The 15,495-nt window shown below is 42.0% G+C and overlaps 2 protein-coding genes across 2 annotated transcripts in view; both read left to right on the plus strand.

Annotated features, from left to right (window-relative positions):
- The window catches only part of LOC119656954, a 1,034-nt gene extending 563 nt beyond the window's left edge, over positions 1 to 471 (plus strand). Inside the window, exon 2 of the mRNA XM_038063672.1 lies at positions 8 to 471. Within this exon, the coding sequence (XP_037919600.1) occupies positions 8 to 198 (191 nt within the window). The 3' untranslated portion in view covers positions 199 to 471. The remainder of the gene's footprint in view (positions 1 to 7) is intronic.
- A 5,077-nt stretch (positions 472 to 5,548) lies between these two features.
- On the plus strand, positions 5,549 to 14,836 carry LOC119657821 (sphingomyelin phosphodiesterase-like). The gene is made up of 7 exons (XM_038064935.1): positions 5,549 to 5,747; positions 12,601 to 12,749; positions 12,810 to 12,971; positions 13,104 to 13,678; positions 13,738 to 14,284; positions 14,350 to 14,532; positions 14,595 to 14,836. The coding sequence occupies exons 2-7, from the start codon at positions 12,684 to 12,686 to the stop codon at positions 14,751 to 14,753; spliced, it is 1,692 nt and encodes a 563-aa protein (XP_037920863.1). The 5' UTR covers positions 5,549 to 5,747; positions 12,601 to 12,683; the 3' UTR covers positions 14,754 to 14,836.
- Positions 14,837 to 15,495: the final 659 nt, after the last annotated feature.

Raw genomic sequence — 15,495 nt, forward strand, 5'->3', positions numbered from 1 at the left:
TCCACAGGCCAATTTAAGCTCTCCTTGAATCGAAGAGTTCGAGACAGGTTTAGAAAGAAACGGCTAAATTTTTTGAATTCTTCGCCTATAGCGGCTAGCACAGAATACAAGGAGAATGTATCAAACAATATTCCCGAAAATCGACCAACGCCAGGAAATATGAAGAAATGTTTTCAACAGCGGACATACTGGGTTTAGTCTAGAGGAATCGTATTCAAATGCAGCGCGAGATCCTGGAAGCGAACGAAAAATTAGATCCATAGTGGATGAGGCTGAAGTGGAGCAACTGGAGGGCCTTATCCGTATTTGGAAGAAGGCATTCACCGAAGCAATTGCAGATCTCTCTGCGAAGTCAAACACAAGCGAAGAAGAGCTTCTTGATAAACTCCAAATATCTGCTGAAATGATTCAATGTTTAAACCACAGTAATGAAACTTTTTGAAATTTGTTTAAATGCATAATAAATATTTATAAAAAATATTTATAATTATTAGTAAAATATCGATGATAAACCGAATGACAAACTTTTATTTTTTAAGGATTTCTCATCATTTTCTATTGTAAGCAATTTGGCTTTCGGTTTGGTTCAGCCTAATTACGGACATTTTATGTAGCGTTGACCGCTAAGCTTCAATGAAGCCTATCTGATCAATTTGTCATAAGTGGGTCTTCAAGATTTAAATTAAAAAATTGAAACACCAGCAAGGAATTTGGCGTATCACATAATGTCTGAAGGATGTGTTCGTCGCATGTTATTGACAAGCTATGAACGTCGTCAGGGTAATGACCTCGGTCGAGCGCTTCCTATCCTTAAAACAAGCAAGTATTAATTGTGGGCCAGTAACGAACCAACTTTATTGCTACCGAAACGCCACGGATGGGGACTGACCTCACGACTACGACTCTCGAAAACGTTCTATGATTTGTTTCCGGGATGTGCGCCCCCTCCTCCACAACGGTAGCGAAGGTCCTCAGAATGTTGGTTTTCTACAACTTGAATGGAAACCAACGATATAAGCTCGACATTCTGAACATAAGCTAAGTAAGATGGTGGGACTCTGGAGGGTACTCCTCACCCATTTGCAGTAGTACGCTTTTGTACTCGGGCAACAGACGCAATCTGGCTTTGGGTTGCTTCTGACGGCTACCCTTTCGGCGCTCTCTTCACCTAGGCGATTTTTAGCAGACTTCTAACTGCAAGATTCCGGGAAGGTTCGTGAATTTCTGCAACTTCCACCGCCTCGTCATTGGTGGCATATTGTTCGAGTACAGAGCTTGCCGTAAGTTCAGTTAGAGATTTCAACTAACCGATACCATACGGATATGTACTGTTCTTCTAAGTAGAAAAGAAATCATTGGACTTGACGGTCTCCTTGCAGACTTATTTATCGCTACAGGGACTGAGCGACGCACGAGGGTTATTGTGGAGATGGTAGTTATTATCAGATCGACATAGGATGGCGCAAAATGTCACTTATCGCTGTCTGGAAGACGTTGCTTGCTCAAACACCTTGATTACGCTGATGACATCTGTGGGCTCTCTCACCGGTTCATGGACCTTGACCAAATGGCTTTGCATTTGGAAACAGAGGCAAGTAGAGTTGGATTGAAGATAAGCACCAACAAAACAAAGGTTATCAGCCTAACAGGTCATCATACTCTCCCTATTTACATTAATTGGCAGAGCAACGAAGGCGTCGATCAATTTGTATATCTCGAAAGCGTGACTTCTGCCGACGGTGGCACCGAACTGGATGTTGCCTGACGTATTAACTGTGTTAGATCCGTTTACACTGCTCTGTCTAAAATCTGGAAATGCAGTTATTTCAACAGCAAAATCAAGTTGAGACTGTTCTGTGTTGGTGTTCTTCCTGTGTTGCTATATGAGATTAGCACATGGTAGCTCGCCACTACTGTTACTCAAAATCTCCAAGTCTTCGTCGACACCTGTCTGCGTTGCGTCATCGGAATACACTGGCCTGATACTATTATAAACAAACGCAGTGTGACCGGAAGGCGAAAGTGGCAGTGGATAGGCCACACATTAAAGAAGGGTGACAATTGCATCTCTGGTCGTATCATGCAGTGAAATCTACTCTCCCAAGATAGCCGACAAGTGGGCCGCCCAAGGGCACTTGGCGAACAATAGAGAAGGAGACGTCTCAGGCAATCGTGGGGGGAGTTGAAGTGCATTTCAGGTAACGGCGAGTTTATCAAGGGTAAATGGTAACCATATTTCTTGCTCAGGCACACGGGCCCACTTCTTGACAGAAGATTAGGGTAGTCTTCAAACTTAAACTTGGGAAATAGCTTAACATCATTCTCGCTGAAATGTCTGGAAAGACTGGTTGAGCATCACTTTATTGAGAAGGTGCTAAGGTCGCCCCCACTTAATGAAAACCAGCATGCTTACCAGCGTAGAAAGTTTAGTCATACTGTTCTTCACTCTTGGTTTTAAAGATAAAGGATACAACTCTAAAACGCGCGTTCCCGATGAGGATGTTCGTAGACATTTAACTTATGAATGTGTAAACACAAAATCTTATTAAATTCGGTTTACTGTGGGAACTATGCACGCTCCAATATACAGTGAGTTACATCCTTGCACGTTGAATTCAATACATGCAAATTCAATTCCATACATGCAAAAGGAGGGTGTACAATTTTTTTTCATCAAAAATAATAACGTGGGATATCAAATTAAAGGCCTCGTTTACTACTTTTCGAAGCCTGTCTTAGTTTTGACATTTGTTGGAAAGGTGGGGGAGTGCGGGGGGTTGAAAGTGATAATTTCTTTAAAGGGGCCATTCTCAGAAACTACCAAACCAAAAAATCTGAAAAAAATCAGGAGTCTGTCACTGTATGGTTGCCTGGGTTCCAAAATACCTTCCATACCGATATAAGTTCAAATAAAGTTAATAATAGTATATTACTATAATTTTTGTAATTGGCTGGAAACCCCTCCTTAAATTCATCTTAGCACCAACGAAATTTTTCAGTGATATACGCTATAATGTAGAGCATGATCTTACCATCTTGGTGGAGATTGCACTATTACTAACAAAGTTATAATACGTCAAAGTTGTTGCTCCTTTGAAAATTGAAGATTATGAATGTCAATATCACCCGAAAGTGAATACTCTCACATAATATATGGATATATTACGTGCTACGTACTAAGAAATACACAAAACGTTTAGTACCTGAAGCGTTCAGCTTCCGGTTTCCCAAATTGTTCCTCTTGCTGATGTGAACTTCTTCTGCTTTATGTTCAGCAAGTGATAGGCCGGAATTTTTCAACCAGGGATTGAGCCCCCATATCGTTACATTTTGCGTCAATCTCGATCTTGATCTTTTTCAACTACTGTTATCCCGATATCATCGGGGAAGCCAATGTTTGTCACGTTTTCCGGAATACGTAGCGTCAACACTCCATCATACATAACTAGCTACAGTACGGGACCTAGGACGGAACACTGTGGCCCCCTACAAGTATTTTTAGCCCATCGTACGAGTCGCAGTAAAGTCTTCTCCCAGGAAGAAACTCAACAACAATGCGTGCAATGTATTTTCGGGCCTGTAGTGTGCCTCGATGATTTTTTTTTTCCATTTTGCAGTAATGTCTCCTTTTTTTACCATAGATATTGCCCTTATAGACTTTCCGGGTTAGATCATCCTCATCCATACGGAAACGTGTATGACGTTATGAATTCGTCAATACCACAACAAAGTGGGCTCATATGAATGGCGGGTCGTAGGGAAACATTTCGTTTTAGTTTTTCTAATCATTTTATTAATATCAATTAGTCGAGACAGACATATGTATGTATTTATATGTATGTGCTAATGGTGCTCAGAGGTGGCGGTGAGGAAGACGGGGCGGCCACCCTGTCGGCTGAACCAAAACCAAGTGGGCGAGGAGAACCTTCATAGTGGTGGCACCGGGAGACGCTGTACTCACTTTGGCTTGCCGGCCGTGATGCAGTAGGCGAATGCTCCAAAGGCCTAATCAGGGCGATCAGACCCGAGTCTGCACGGGGACTCATCTGAAGTAGCAAATTGGTCACGAAACCTCATCAGGGTTATACTCGTACCATGGGAACCGAGGTAGCCCCTGGACTCTCATACTTCGGGTAAACTCCCGTTGTATGTGAGTACAGCTCGGTTATTTGCGGCTGGCCCCCTAGTGGGAGCTTCATGGGGTTGCTGGTTATGCTCAAGCGAGAAGAGACCTTCGGGCCTCAGCGTGGTGTTGTGTTTCAACACGGCTGCAGTGCTCTTAGTTCGGTAGAAATTTGGGTAGGTCTTGCATCTACCAGTATGAATGCTAAGCCATGCATTTGGTGTAGACTGGTACCGTTGTTGCTTGTCTCAGCGGGGCTCTGACTGTGGTCACAAAATCAATCCGTGTCGAAGAACGTGGAATTAAGTCGTTAAGACTCACGTTAAACCCTCAAAGACTCACTGGATATGCTAACGAAGCATTGGAGTACTGCCTAATTCAGAGATTTATTGTACATTGAAGCAGTAGTATTCAAGGCGATCTTATTATTTCAGATTTATCATCTACGTTTCTATGTTATATTTTTTCCCAGTCTCATTCTATGCACATCTGTATAGATATTCAAGCCCCATGGATGAAAAGTCATCTTGGCGAATAATCAGAGTAACAATTTACGACGGGAAAGTGGATTTCGGTTTCTGTATAAAAGGAATCTGTACTGGCACTAGGGAAACAGCAGATTCTTTTTTCATTGGAGATTGTGTTTAAAAGTCCTTGGTTAACCAAATCGATTGTTGAGGTGCCGTGATACTCCAAAGCGAGCATTTAACGGCTACATATTTTTATCAGATTGATAAATTTCTCATTTATCATATTCTATTTATTTTTAATATTATATTAATTAAGGTATAACTAGATTTTGGATTCTTTAGAAAATAGCAAAAGAATTATGTTCTTAGTTGAATTGTACTGAAAATGCGTTTACTTATCCAAAGCAAATCAAAACTTTTATTTTTAAGGAAATCGAAATAACAGGGGAATCACATTTTGAATTTAGTCCACCTGTACGTCATGCGGCCTTTAATTGATTTTGAATCCCAGGGGGTAGATAGAAATATTGAAGGCTTTCAATAACACCGCAAACATAGCTACTGTCTTAATCGAAATCAAACGGTCTAAGGGGCATATGTACATAAGCATTACACTTACAGTTATCATATCTTAATTAAGCATGCTAAGCGAAAATAAGCTCAAGTTCGCCACATTGCCAAATTATGGACTGAATTAAAACATGTTTGTTGTAAAGAAATATGTGTCTATGTAATTTGTAAGTAAATATTTTCTTATGATAAGCTCACGATGGTTAAAAATAAAAAAGGATTGCCCCCGAAGGTGAATTACAGTCTTAATGCCAGCTTAGAAATGAAAAAAACTCTACCCGACAAGATATACTATATTCTATGTTACTGTTCTGATGGTTGCCAATTAATTAATAGATTAGTTAATAATCGCTACTGGAATCGCATATAAAAAGCGGTGGATACCATTGAGAACTCCGCAGTCGAGTAGGTGGGTGAAAGATACCACATTCCGTTCTTTATTTTGTGTGGGTTTGAATTATTTTTTAAATTTTGGTTATTGAAAGAGTATCACAGATGCAGTTCGTGATTTTCCTCTGTGTTCTTTTCATAACGGTTTCAAGCGACCGTGCGAAGAGGCAAATCGCCTTTAGCAAAAAGCTATGGTAAGTTCATTTACATAAATACATAAATTTAACATAAATGGATAATATTTCATGGTTACTGTTAACATGATGGGATTAATGAGTACAATCGCGTCAAGACACCGTCACTTTTGTTCTTTGGTAAAGCGTTCCTTTCTGCGGGACATTCCATTCGTCTTCATTTGTTCTGGTCATTTACATAGCTTGTTACCTAGCCTGCCTTGCTTAACACAGTGAATAATATTAATGCTGCCCTTTTTTCGATGACTACCTCTCCTACGAAACGAGCAGTTTGTTTTTTAATTAGGGACTCCGGGATCTATCGCATATATCGATATTTCGATTTCCTGAGCACTGAGCACTAAGCACTGAGGAAGAGAGCAATTGGGTCCCAAAATAATGATATTTGCGATAAAATATACTAGGGTTGTCTCTAGTCAAAAAACAATTGGCTCGTTTAATTCAAACAATAAGAACAACCAAAAAGTTCGACACCAAAAACCAGCGCCAAACCTACCTCTACTAGTTTCTGAAGTGCAAACGTAGGTAGATTTTCATCCCAAACTTGATCGTCCTGGGGGCTTCAATAGTAAATCCTTGTGACAATCAGCCAAAAGTTTGGAGCTTGCCTTAAGGCCAAAGATATTGTTAGCAGAAATCTTGGATCTTGCTTTTGCTTCTAATCTTCAGTCCAGTTTTTATTCATCATCATCAACGGCGCAATAACCGGTCTAGGCTTGCCTTAATAAGGAACTCTAGACATCCCGGTTTTGCGCCGAGGTCCACCAATTCAATATCCCTAAAAGCTGTCTGGCGTCCTGACCTACGTCATCGCTCCATCTTAGGCAGGGTTGCCTCGTCTTCTTTTTCTACCATAGATATTGCCCTTATAGACTTTCCGGGTGGGATCATCCTCATCCATACGGATTAAGTGACCCGCCCGCTGTAACCTATTGAGCCGGATTTTATTCACAACCCGACGGTCATGGTATCGCTCTTAGATTTCGTCGTTATGTAGGCTACGGAATCGTCCATCCTCATGTAGGGGGCCAAAAATTCTTCAGTGGATTCTTCTCTCGAACGCGGTCAAGAGTTCGCAATTCTTCTTGCTAAGAACCCAAGTCTCCGAGAAATAAATGACGACTGGAAAAATCATAGTCTTGTAGTCTTGTAGTCTTTCGAGCGGAACAGTGTTTGTAAGCTGAAATAGGTTCTGTTGGCTGACAACAACCGTGCGCGGATTTCCTCATCGTAATTGTTATCGGTTGAGATTTTCGACCCTAGATAAGAGAAATTAACAACGGTCTCAAATTTGTATTCTCCTATCCTTATCCTTATTCTTCCTGTTTGACCAGTGCGGTTTGATGTTACTGGTTCGTTGTTTTCGATGCTGACGTTGGCACCATATACTTTGTCTTGCCTTCATTTTATTGCATTTGACAAATCCAGGATTCCATGTGTCGTTCTAGAACCTCGCTTTCAAAGTCGATGAGCACTTTCCCGGAGTTTCGTGATCTATCGCAAGCCTTGATAAACTTGCAAACATAGTCAACGCCATTTTTAGTTTTATTCTAGAATGGTATTATAGTCTGTTCTCCATAATTTGAAACTCAAGGGACCAGCGAAAGAAATCAGGGTTTAAAATATAAAAAATTAAAATAATCAAGAGAGAGGAAGGTAAAAATTCAAATAAACGAGAGTTGGTGATTGAAAGTTCATTTTATTAAGGTGCATATAGTAGGTATATTTATAAGTTCATAATAAATAATAATACAAACAGGAAAAGTAAAACATTGTTCATTGAATTTTCAGTGAGTTTTCTATCGAAAAGTGGTAATGAGAGCTGAAAAGAATTACCCACTACCGCTTTGCATTTTGCATCCATATCCGACCCGCAGTTATAAAAGGTAGTAGGACTGACATTTTCCAGGATTTGTCAATCATAATTATGACAGTTTGCCTTCTCGTCTTTTTCGATACTATCCAACACAAGTGAAACAATATCTCTGCGGTAGAGGGTTTTAAAATTTCAGGTGATGATGATGACTTATAAAATAAGCAAGTCTCATCTGTTAGTCCAGCCATTAAAGCTTAAAATCGGGTTCAACCTCCGAATTCTTTCAGTCAAGACCGATTGACATGAAATTTGGAATGGGAGTAGAGGGTGGTATAAGAAACAAAAGCTATAGAGTGGCTATGCGCCTCTCCCCCGGTGGTGTGCTTCTCCCCCCGGGGGGAAGTTACTCCAACTTACCGTGTGGGATTCTTATCCACTAAAACGTATGACTCCTCCGGGCCCCGTGGAATCACCATAAGGTATTACATCACGGGGCGGAGTCAGCTCGCTTTAGCTTGGTCACCTTTCGTCTCTACGCGGCGTATGCGGCATCTCCTCTGCTTTTCGCAGTTTGCTCTGAATAGATGCAGCTATGTAGTTGATCGGATCCCAGGCTTCCTAACATGCTAATATTCTTCGCACCTGATTTTCTGGTACACGAACATCTCCTAGAGTCTCATCTAGATTCTTCCTTTCTTCCACAAATCTTAGACAGTGGAAGAATACGTACTCTGGGTCTTCTGGGACTCCATTGCAGTTTGAATAATCGGGTAAGGTATCCAGTTTGAATCTGTACAGTTACTGGCGATATTCTCCATCTTCCGTGAGAAACTGGGTAAGATTATGATTAATTTCACCGTGTCGTCTCTCCATCCACTCTCTAATGGCAAGGAAGAGCATGCAAGTCCACTGATCCTTTCCTGAGCGTTCCCAATGATTTTGCCATCTATTTAGATATCTCTCCCTTTCGGGAGAGAGTGATCTGAGACAGTCCTGAATGCACAGCACACCATTAAGGCAGTTCATTAGCGTTGACCTGCAGTGCCTTTCTCCAAACTGGAGCTGCGTAGAGCAAGATCGAACTCACTATCCTAGCTATAAGCAACCTGGAAGCATGCCGTGGCCCTCTCACGTTCGGCATCATCTTTGTCAGGGCAACACTTGCGGTGAATGCATAAGCATATTGCACGTGTTGCTTATAGCTGAGCTTTCCGTCTATCATCATTCCCAAGTATTTTATGGCAGGCTTCGAAGTGATAATATGATTCCTAATTTGAATACGGGCATAATTTCTTTTACGGCGCTTGGTGATGGGAACCGCTTCCGTTTTTTTCTCCTCCACAAGGGTCGGACTAGAATTCTCTAGCCAACCCTTAACAGCACTGATCGCTCCGCATGAATATAACTCAGCATCTTCGAGATTCTTTTGCGATTACAGCTAGCGTTATATCGTCAGCGTAACCCACCATCTTGGCTTCCTCCGCAACCAGAAGATTAAGAACATCGTTGTACATGATGTTCCACAGCAGTCGGTTCAGTACTGAGCCTTGTGGGACACCGGCCAATTGGCCGAATTAAATGCATTTCTCAACCCCAGGTTTACCACCACACAATATTTGCTAGTACAACACTTTCCGTGAATTGTACTTTCTGCCAAACCAGTAACCATTTCGATGGCATCAATGGTTGATCTGGCTTTATGGAACTCATACTGCCGATCTAAGAGGCTTCCTTAGTTCTCAACAACCGGGAGTAGCCTATTATAGATTAATCGGTCTAGCATTTCCCCTACAGTGTCCAAAAGACATGTAGGTCTGTAGGAGGTTGGCCACCTGGAAGTTTATCAGCCTTAGGCAGTAGTACTAACTTCTGCCGCTTCCATGATGCAGGAAATACCCCTCGGACATGCGTGTTTCGAACTCAGCGAACATGTCCGATCTGGATTTCACAGCAAGCTTAAGGGTACGCCATCCAGACCCGGAGCTATGCTGTCTCTTATTCTACCGCAAATCTCTCGCCACTGCTTTCCTCTTACTGAGCGAATAACCCCTGAATGATTTTTAACAAGGGGGAAGAATACTTGTTCTGCGGAGACAAATGGCCTCTGAGTGGCCCATCACGATTCCATAGGTGCTCCCCCATGGGTTTACGTTGGCTTCCAAACAAAGCCCTTTAAAGCGCTTCCTCTTGCTCTGTTGGATGGCGAGCTTGGGACTTTTGCTGGCTTCTTTATAGGCGCCCTCTTTTTGCCCTTGGTCGATTTTGCCTACTGCCCTCTGGATCACTCTTTTGTTTCGGTGACAGGCTGATTGAAGGTTGGCCAGTATTCCACCAGTAGTTTGGTCTTCTACTGGGGAATGAGCACGTCCTAGGGATGGACGCGTCACAAGCTTTGGCGATGCGTTGGGACACATGGGTAGCTCTTTCTGTAGAGGCACCTGTTCTATTAGATTGATCTAACTACACCTCTATGAAGGTCTGCTCATGCAGAGCTTTTGTAGCCTAGAAACTTGGTGAGAAGTTGTGATCCCTTTACATCCCTTTACATATAGTAAGTGACGCAATTTTCTCTTGATACATACGAAAGGGGAGTGTACAATTTTTTTTCGCCGAAAATAGTCATGTGTGGTGTCAAATTAAAGGACGCAGTTAGTACTTTTCGAAATTGATGATATTCATGATACCGCGTGAGGGTTCAAAATGTGTTCCCAGAAAAGCGCTACATGTCTCGCTCTCAGAACCTATCCATACGAAATCTAGTCCTAATAATAATAATAATTTTTAGAAATTTGCCTCAAGACCCTCCTTAGGTTCATGCTAGACGTACAAAATTTGGTACACTAATATTATAATATAGTATAATGGTGAGACTGGCTGGAGCACAGAGTCGCAATTATCGACGAGTGGCACTCCTTGTGACGCTAGATGTAACGAATGCGTTCATTTCTGCGAGGTGGTGCCACATGCTCGAGGCGCTGGAAAATTGTTTCTATATTTCAAGCTACCTTTGCCGGATATTAGGGGACTATTTGAAGGACCACCTCTTGCTCTACGAGATCCCGGAAGGTCGCATCGGGGGAGACCCTGTGGTCTATCCTTGGTCCAGGCCTTTAGAATGCCTTCTAAGATAGTGTGATATGACTCACGATGCCTAATGAATTGTATCTAGTCGGATACGCGGATGATGTTGAGCTTTTTCAAGCAGATTCGCTACACCACAGAGCTGAAATGTTTGCGATTTGATGGCTTGAAGTCTAGTGCCAGTGGTAAATTATCCAGCGGGCGCCGTTTGTTGATGATTGCGGTTCAATCCATCCTCCATTACGGTTTCGAGAATTGGATTAACACCCTCAGTAAAGAGATGTACCGCAACCGTAATTACAAAGTGGATCGAAATGTCCTCATTGATGTAATGGTTATATTGTGCTTACACTATCGCGTTTTGAGGTTTCAGTAGGAAAGCCTGGTATGTGTTGTTCTACTGGCAAGGACAATTTGCTACCACTGTCTGACCCACCAGATCCACTTTGAACTAATGTTGCCGGAACTACTCAGGAATTCAAAGACTTTTTACAACATATTCGGAAATACAATGCATGTTTTCAAACGGCATCGTTTCGAGCGTCGAATATTGTAAAATATGTTAATTTTACATGCACATTTAAAGTGTGAGGACATAAAGGTGCTGGGGGTTTGACGTGAGTACTTGTTCCGTAGGCATAATTCCACTGTGCCTTCGGACGCAGACAATGAAACTCCTATAAGGGGCTAACCACAAACAACTGGGTCCAGAGCACATTCTCATGAATTGTCTTAGAGCATATGCTCTGAGATGACCACCCCGGTTTCCTTGACCCCAGATAATGGGGAGATGATATGCTTTAGAGAGCTGTAACGAAACTCCTCCACCAATCAATTACTGCTCTGCATACAATACAACACATGATAAGACAACAATAACATAAAATACGTGGAACTGGTGGCTGTCTACTACAGCCACTATGCCTATTCGCCCATCATATTAGAGATGAAGTAGCGTCGATGAACTGCGTCGGCCGTCGGAAAGGAGCACGCGCGTATATATTGACTCATCGAAGTGTATGAATGCTAGAAAGGCACTAAATAAAATCAAAGATACCGTTCACTATATGAACACCCATGTCGTCCAGATTGCGGAGGCTTCAGTCCGCTGGACAGACAGAGAGGACATGAAACTAGTCCTCTAAATTTGCCCCACACAGAGCATAACCGTGGCTGGAAGCAGCGTTCCCCGTGAAGAGAAATTAAGCTACCATGCCCCGTCAGGAGGAAGTCCATTTTGAGCGCGAAGTTCACGACAGAACTTCCTCTCGCAGACATAATTAACGTACGTACATGTTAAGCTGCAACTGAGATGTTACAATCTCATCTAACAACCTTTTGGCGGCAAGCGGTGCCAGCCTCTCCATTTGAATTAAACATATGCATCTCCTGATTCTGTAGGCCATGGCACACTGGACTACTTCTAGACCAAGAGGAGGAACACGCAACAAACCCTGTCGGTTCAAACTGTGCCATATACTGGAAGACATGCAATTTTCTGCCCTGCACTGTCATCGCGGACTCATTCAATAAAAGGGTCCCGTACGTACTTGCAAGGAAGAGTCCCCTATATATGGATCTAGTTGCTCTTCTGTTTAGACGTCATCCACACCTCATGGCACGTCTCAACATGCATACCAATTTGGTTAAACGCATCCTCAGCCCGATCAGCTACGGTACAAATAGATGTGTTCCGCCATTGTGATAAGTGCGAGGACAAGTGTATTGTCAGATTGGTGTATTTCTTCCAGTACCTGAAGAGAGTCCCCGCAGGCAGAACAAGGTCTGCCGGGTTTAGCGAGTGAATATATAATATTAAATTACCTGCTAGGTACTAATGGGACAATTGTCCACTCAAATATTTTTATATAAGAAATGCACAAAACCTCTCATACCTGAAGCGCCCAGCTCCTGGTTTCCCGACTTGTTTAATATCATTATGTTTTATCTGCACAGATGTGGCTGGTGATATCTTCGAGGAGGAATACATCAAATATGTTGAAACTGGTGTCAAATCTCCTCAACTTGACAATCTACTGATGATGCTTAGAGCTCCAATCGAAATTCGACGTAGAGAATATGAAACATTGTCAGACTCACAACAGGTAAATCCAGAGATACTCGATTAAATTGTTTGCCGGTAATATTATTTTTTTATATTTTAGAGTGTGACTTGCGCACTGTGTAAATCCGCTGTTAATGTGCTACTCAAGTATCGTCGTGACGGCAAGGATGCAGATTATATGCGCAACCTAGCTGTGGGCCTGTGTGTTCAAGCCAATATCCAACCTGCACCGGTTTGTGAAGGATTGATTGACAAAATGTTGGTAAGTTAAGTAAAAAAGAATCCTAGTTACGCTGCCGAATAGTTCGTAGCTTAGCAATTCAGTTCAGTTCAGTCTGAACTCAAAATATCGTGATTAGTGTTTTTAAGCTTGTAACGTTGCTTTCTTTTGCAGAATGTGCTTCTCCACATTGTCGACGAAAAACCAAGTCTTTCAGCCCTCTCGATTTGTAGTGTTCTCCTACAAGGACCTGGTTGTACTGCTGAACAGCCTCATTTTGACTGGAAAGTTGAAGTTAGTCCATACATAGAAAGGACTCCAATAGCTGCAAAGAGCTTCATCCCTCCATCGACTGCTGATGATTTGAAAATTGTACATTTGACTGATATCCATTATGATCCACTATATGAAGCGGGATCGTTAGCCAATTGTCCGAATCCAATGTGCTGTCGTAGTACAGGAGAAAATCTGACTGATGTTGCCGAAAGTGCCGGCTATTGGGGTGACTATCGAGATTGTGATTCTCCGCTCCACCTTGTTGAGAATTCTTTAGATGCAATTCTTAGTGAGCATCCTGATGCGGACTATATTTATTACACTGGGGATTACATTGATCACGCTATTTGGCTTACCTCAGTTGAGGGCAACAAAAAATCTATCCATGCAATGGATGAATTATTAAAGGAAAAGTTTAAGGGTATTCCACTCTTCCCGCTGATTGGTAACCACGAACCCGATCCATTGAATTTGTAAGTCTCAGGGTGGAAAATGTACTGGTGATGGAACTTTTAATCAATTCATATTTCAGGTTCGCGCCAGAGTATGTTAAGGAGAAGGGGCTTGAGTCTGGTTGGCTATACGATTACCTTGCAGAAGAATGGTCAACGTGGTTACCAAAGGAAGCACAAGAGACTGTTCGCAAGGGCGGCTACTACACTGTATCACCACAAAAAGGTTTCAGGATTATCGGCATCAACAACAACGACTGCTACACCTTCAATTTCTGGCTACTGTTTGATCCAAGCTATCTTAAAAAGCAACTACAGTGGCTCCAGGATACTCTCTTCGAAGCTGAACGGGTTGGTGAGTATGTCCACATTCTGGCACATATTCCATCCGGCTCAGGAAGCTGCCATTACACTTGGTCACGCGAATTCACTCGTATCGTTGATCGCTACCACAATACTATTAGCGGCATCTTCAACGGACACACACATAAGGACCACTTCCAGGTTTATTATTCAAAATCTAAACCATCCGTTCCAGTTAACGTAGCTTGGAACGGAGGAAGTATTACTCCCTATAGCAATGTTAATCCGAATTACCGCGTTTATGGAGTTGAACCCAAGACATATGTAAGTACTCGAAGTCAATCCTTTTTACCGCTTCATTTGATCTCAAAAACATTTCATTTCTGCAGCAAATCGTTCATCATGAAACCTGGATAACGAATCTTACTCTAGCCAATTTGCACCCTGACAAATCACCAGAGTGGGTCAAGGAGTATACTTTTGCGGAAGCATATGGTGCAGAAGATTTGAGCCCTGCAGGACTTGATCAACTTTTGCATAAATTTGCATCAAACAAAACTCTTTTGAAGAAGGTGAGAGCGGGAACATATTTTTCTGGGCTGTATGGTTGATATTAAAATCTTTGCTGTTGCAGTATTGGACTTACAAATTTAAACTTGGTGACCCTACTCTTAAAGCTGGCTGTGGCGATAATTGCCTAAAGAATCATCTCTGTGACATGGCAACAACGCAAGGAAACGACTTGGCCAAGTGTGACGAACTCCTCAAAGTATTTGCGGAGAAAAACGAATAACAAAAAAAAAAAAAAATGGCAAAAAATGGAATTCAAATGTACCTAATATTTTCATAAGAAATAGAGTGTAGAGAGCAATGCAACACCATTTCTTTCAATTTATTTAATTTATTACGCTTGATAATCGATGATTTCTCACCTCAACTGAAGTGAACAATAACCATTGTTTGTTGATTTACTTGAACGCATGTGAACATTTGCATCGACATGGATAAATTCCATGAAATTTTAATAACTATTCGGTTAGAATTTACTATTAAGTTAGGTGAGGACTTCCCCACTTCTCCAAAAGTTCACACTTTTTCCTTCTCTTTCAATCTGGGTCTTTGTCACCTCAATTCATGGCCTCTATTTGCCCAACGTTTATTCTTTGAATATTTTTTGGGGTACATGGGCCGTAAAAAGAAAATCGGGGACTAGGGTGAAAACTATGTGAGCCCCTCGAGAAAACTCCGGACCCAGAGGAAATCCACTCTTCCTCTCTCTTTTGCCAGGCATGCTTGAACCCGACAACCTTTTACACGAATTTCTCTATTGCAGTGCGAAGGTGCTGCATTGTGAAGCCGTTTAGCGGAGATTCGTCCGAGCTCCACACCAAAGTAGCGCAACTCATCACAACTTGAAACTCACCGTGGCTCGCATATTTCTTGGTAGCCAGTTTAATTCGAACATCCAGCATATATCTAGTAAGGGCAACGTAGATGCAAACGTTGTGTAACGCGTTTCAGATGTTAGAATCCCT

This window comes from Hermetia illucens, chromosome 5 (assembly GCF_905115235.1).
Source record: "Hermetia illucens chromosome 5, iHerIll2.2.curated.20191125, whole genome shotgun sequence".
In the NCBI taxonomy this organism is placed as follows: domain Eukaryota; kingdom Metazoa; phylum Arthropoda; class Insecta; order Diptera; family Stratiomyidae; genus Hermetia; species Hermetia illucens.

Bases quoted from the DNA above. Each gene is read 5' to 3' on its own strand.
- LOC119657821 (XM_038064935.1), top strand. From the start codon at position 12,684: ATGATGCTTAGAGCTCCAATCGAAATTCGACGTAGAGAATATGAAACA. The intron at 14,285-14,349 runs GTAAGTACTCGA...TCATTTCTGCAG, and splicing joins GAGTTGAACCCAAGACATAT to CAAATCGTTCATCATGAAAC. The intron at 14,533-14,594 runs GTGAGAGCGGGA...TTGCTGTTGCAG, and splicing joins ACAAAACTCTTTTGAAGAAG to TATTGGACTTACAAATTTAA.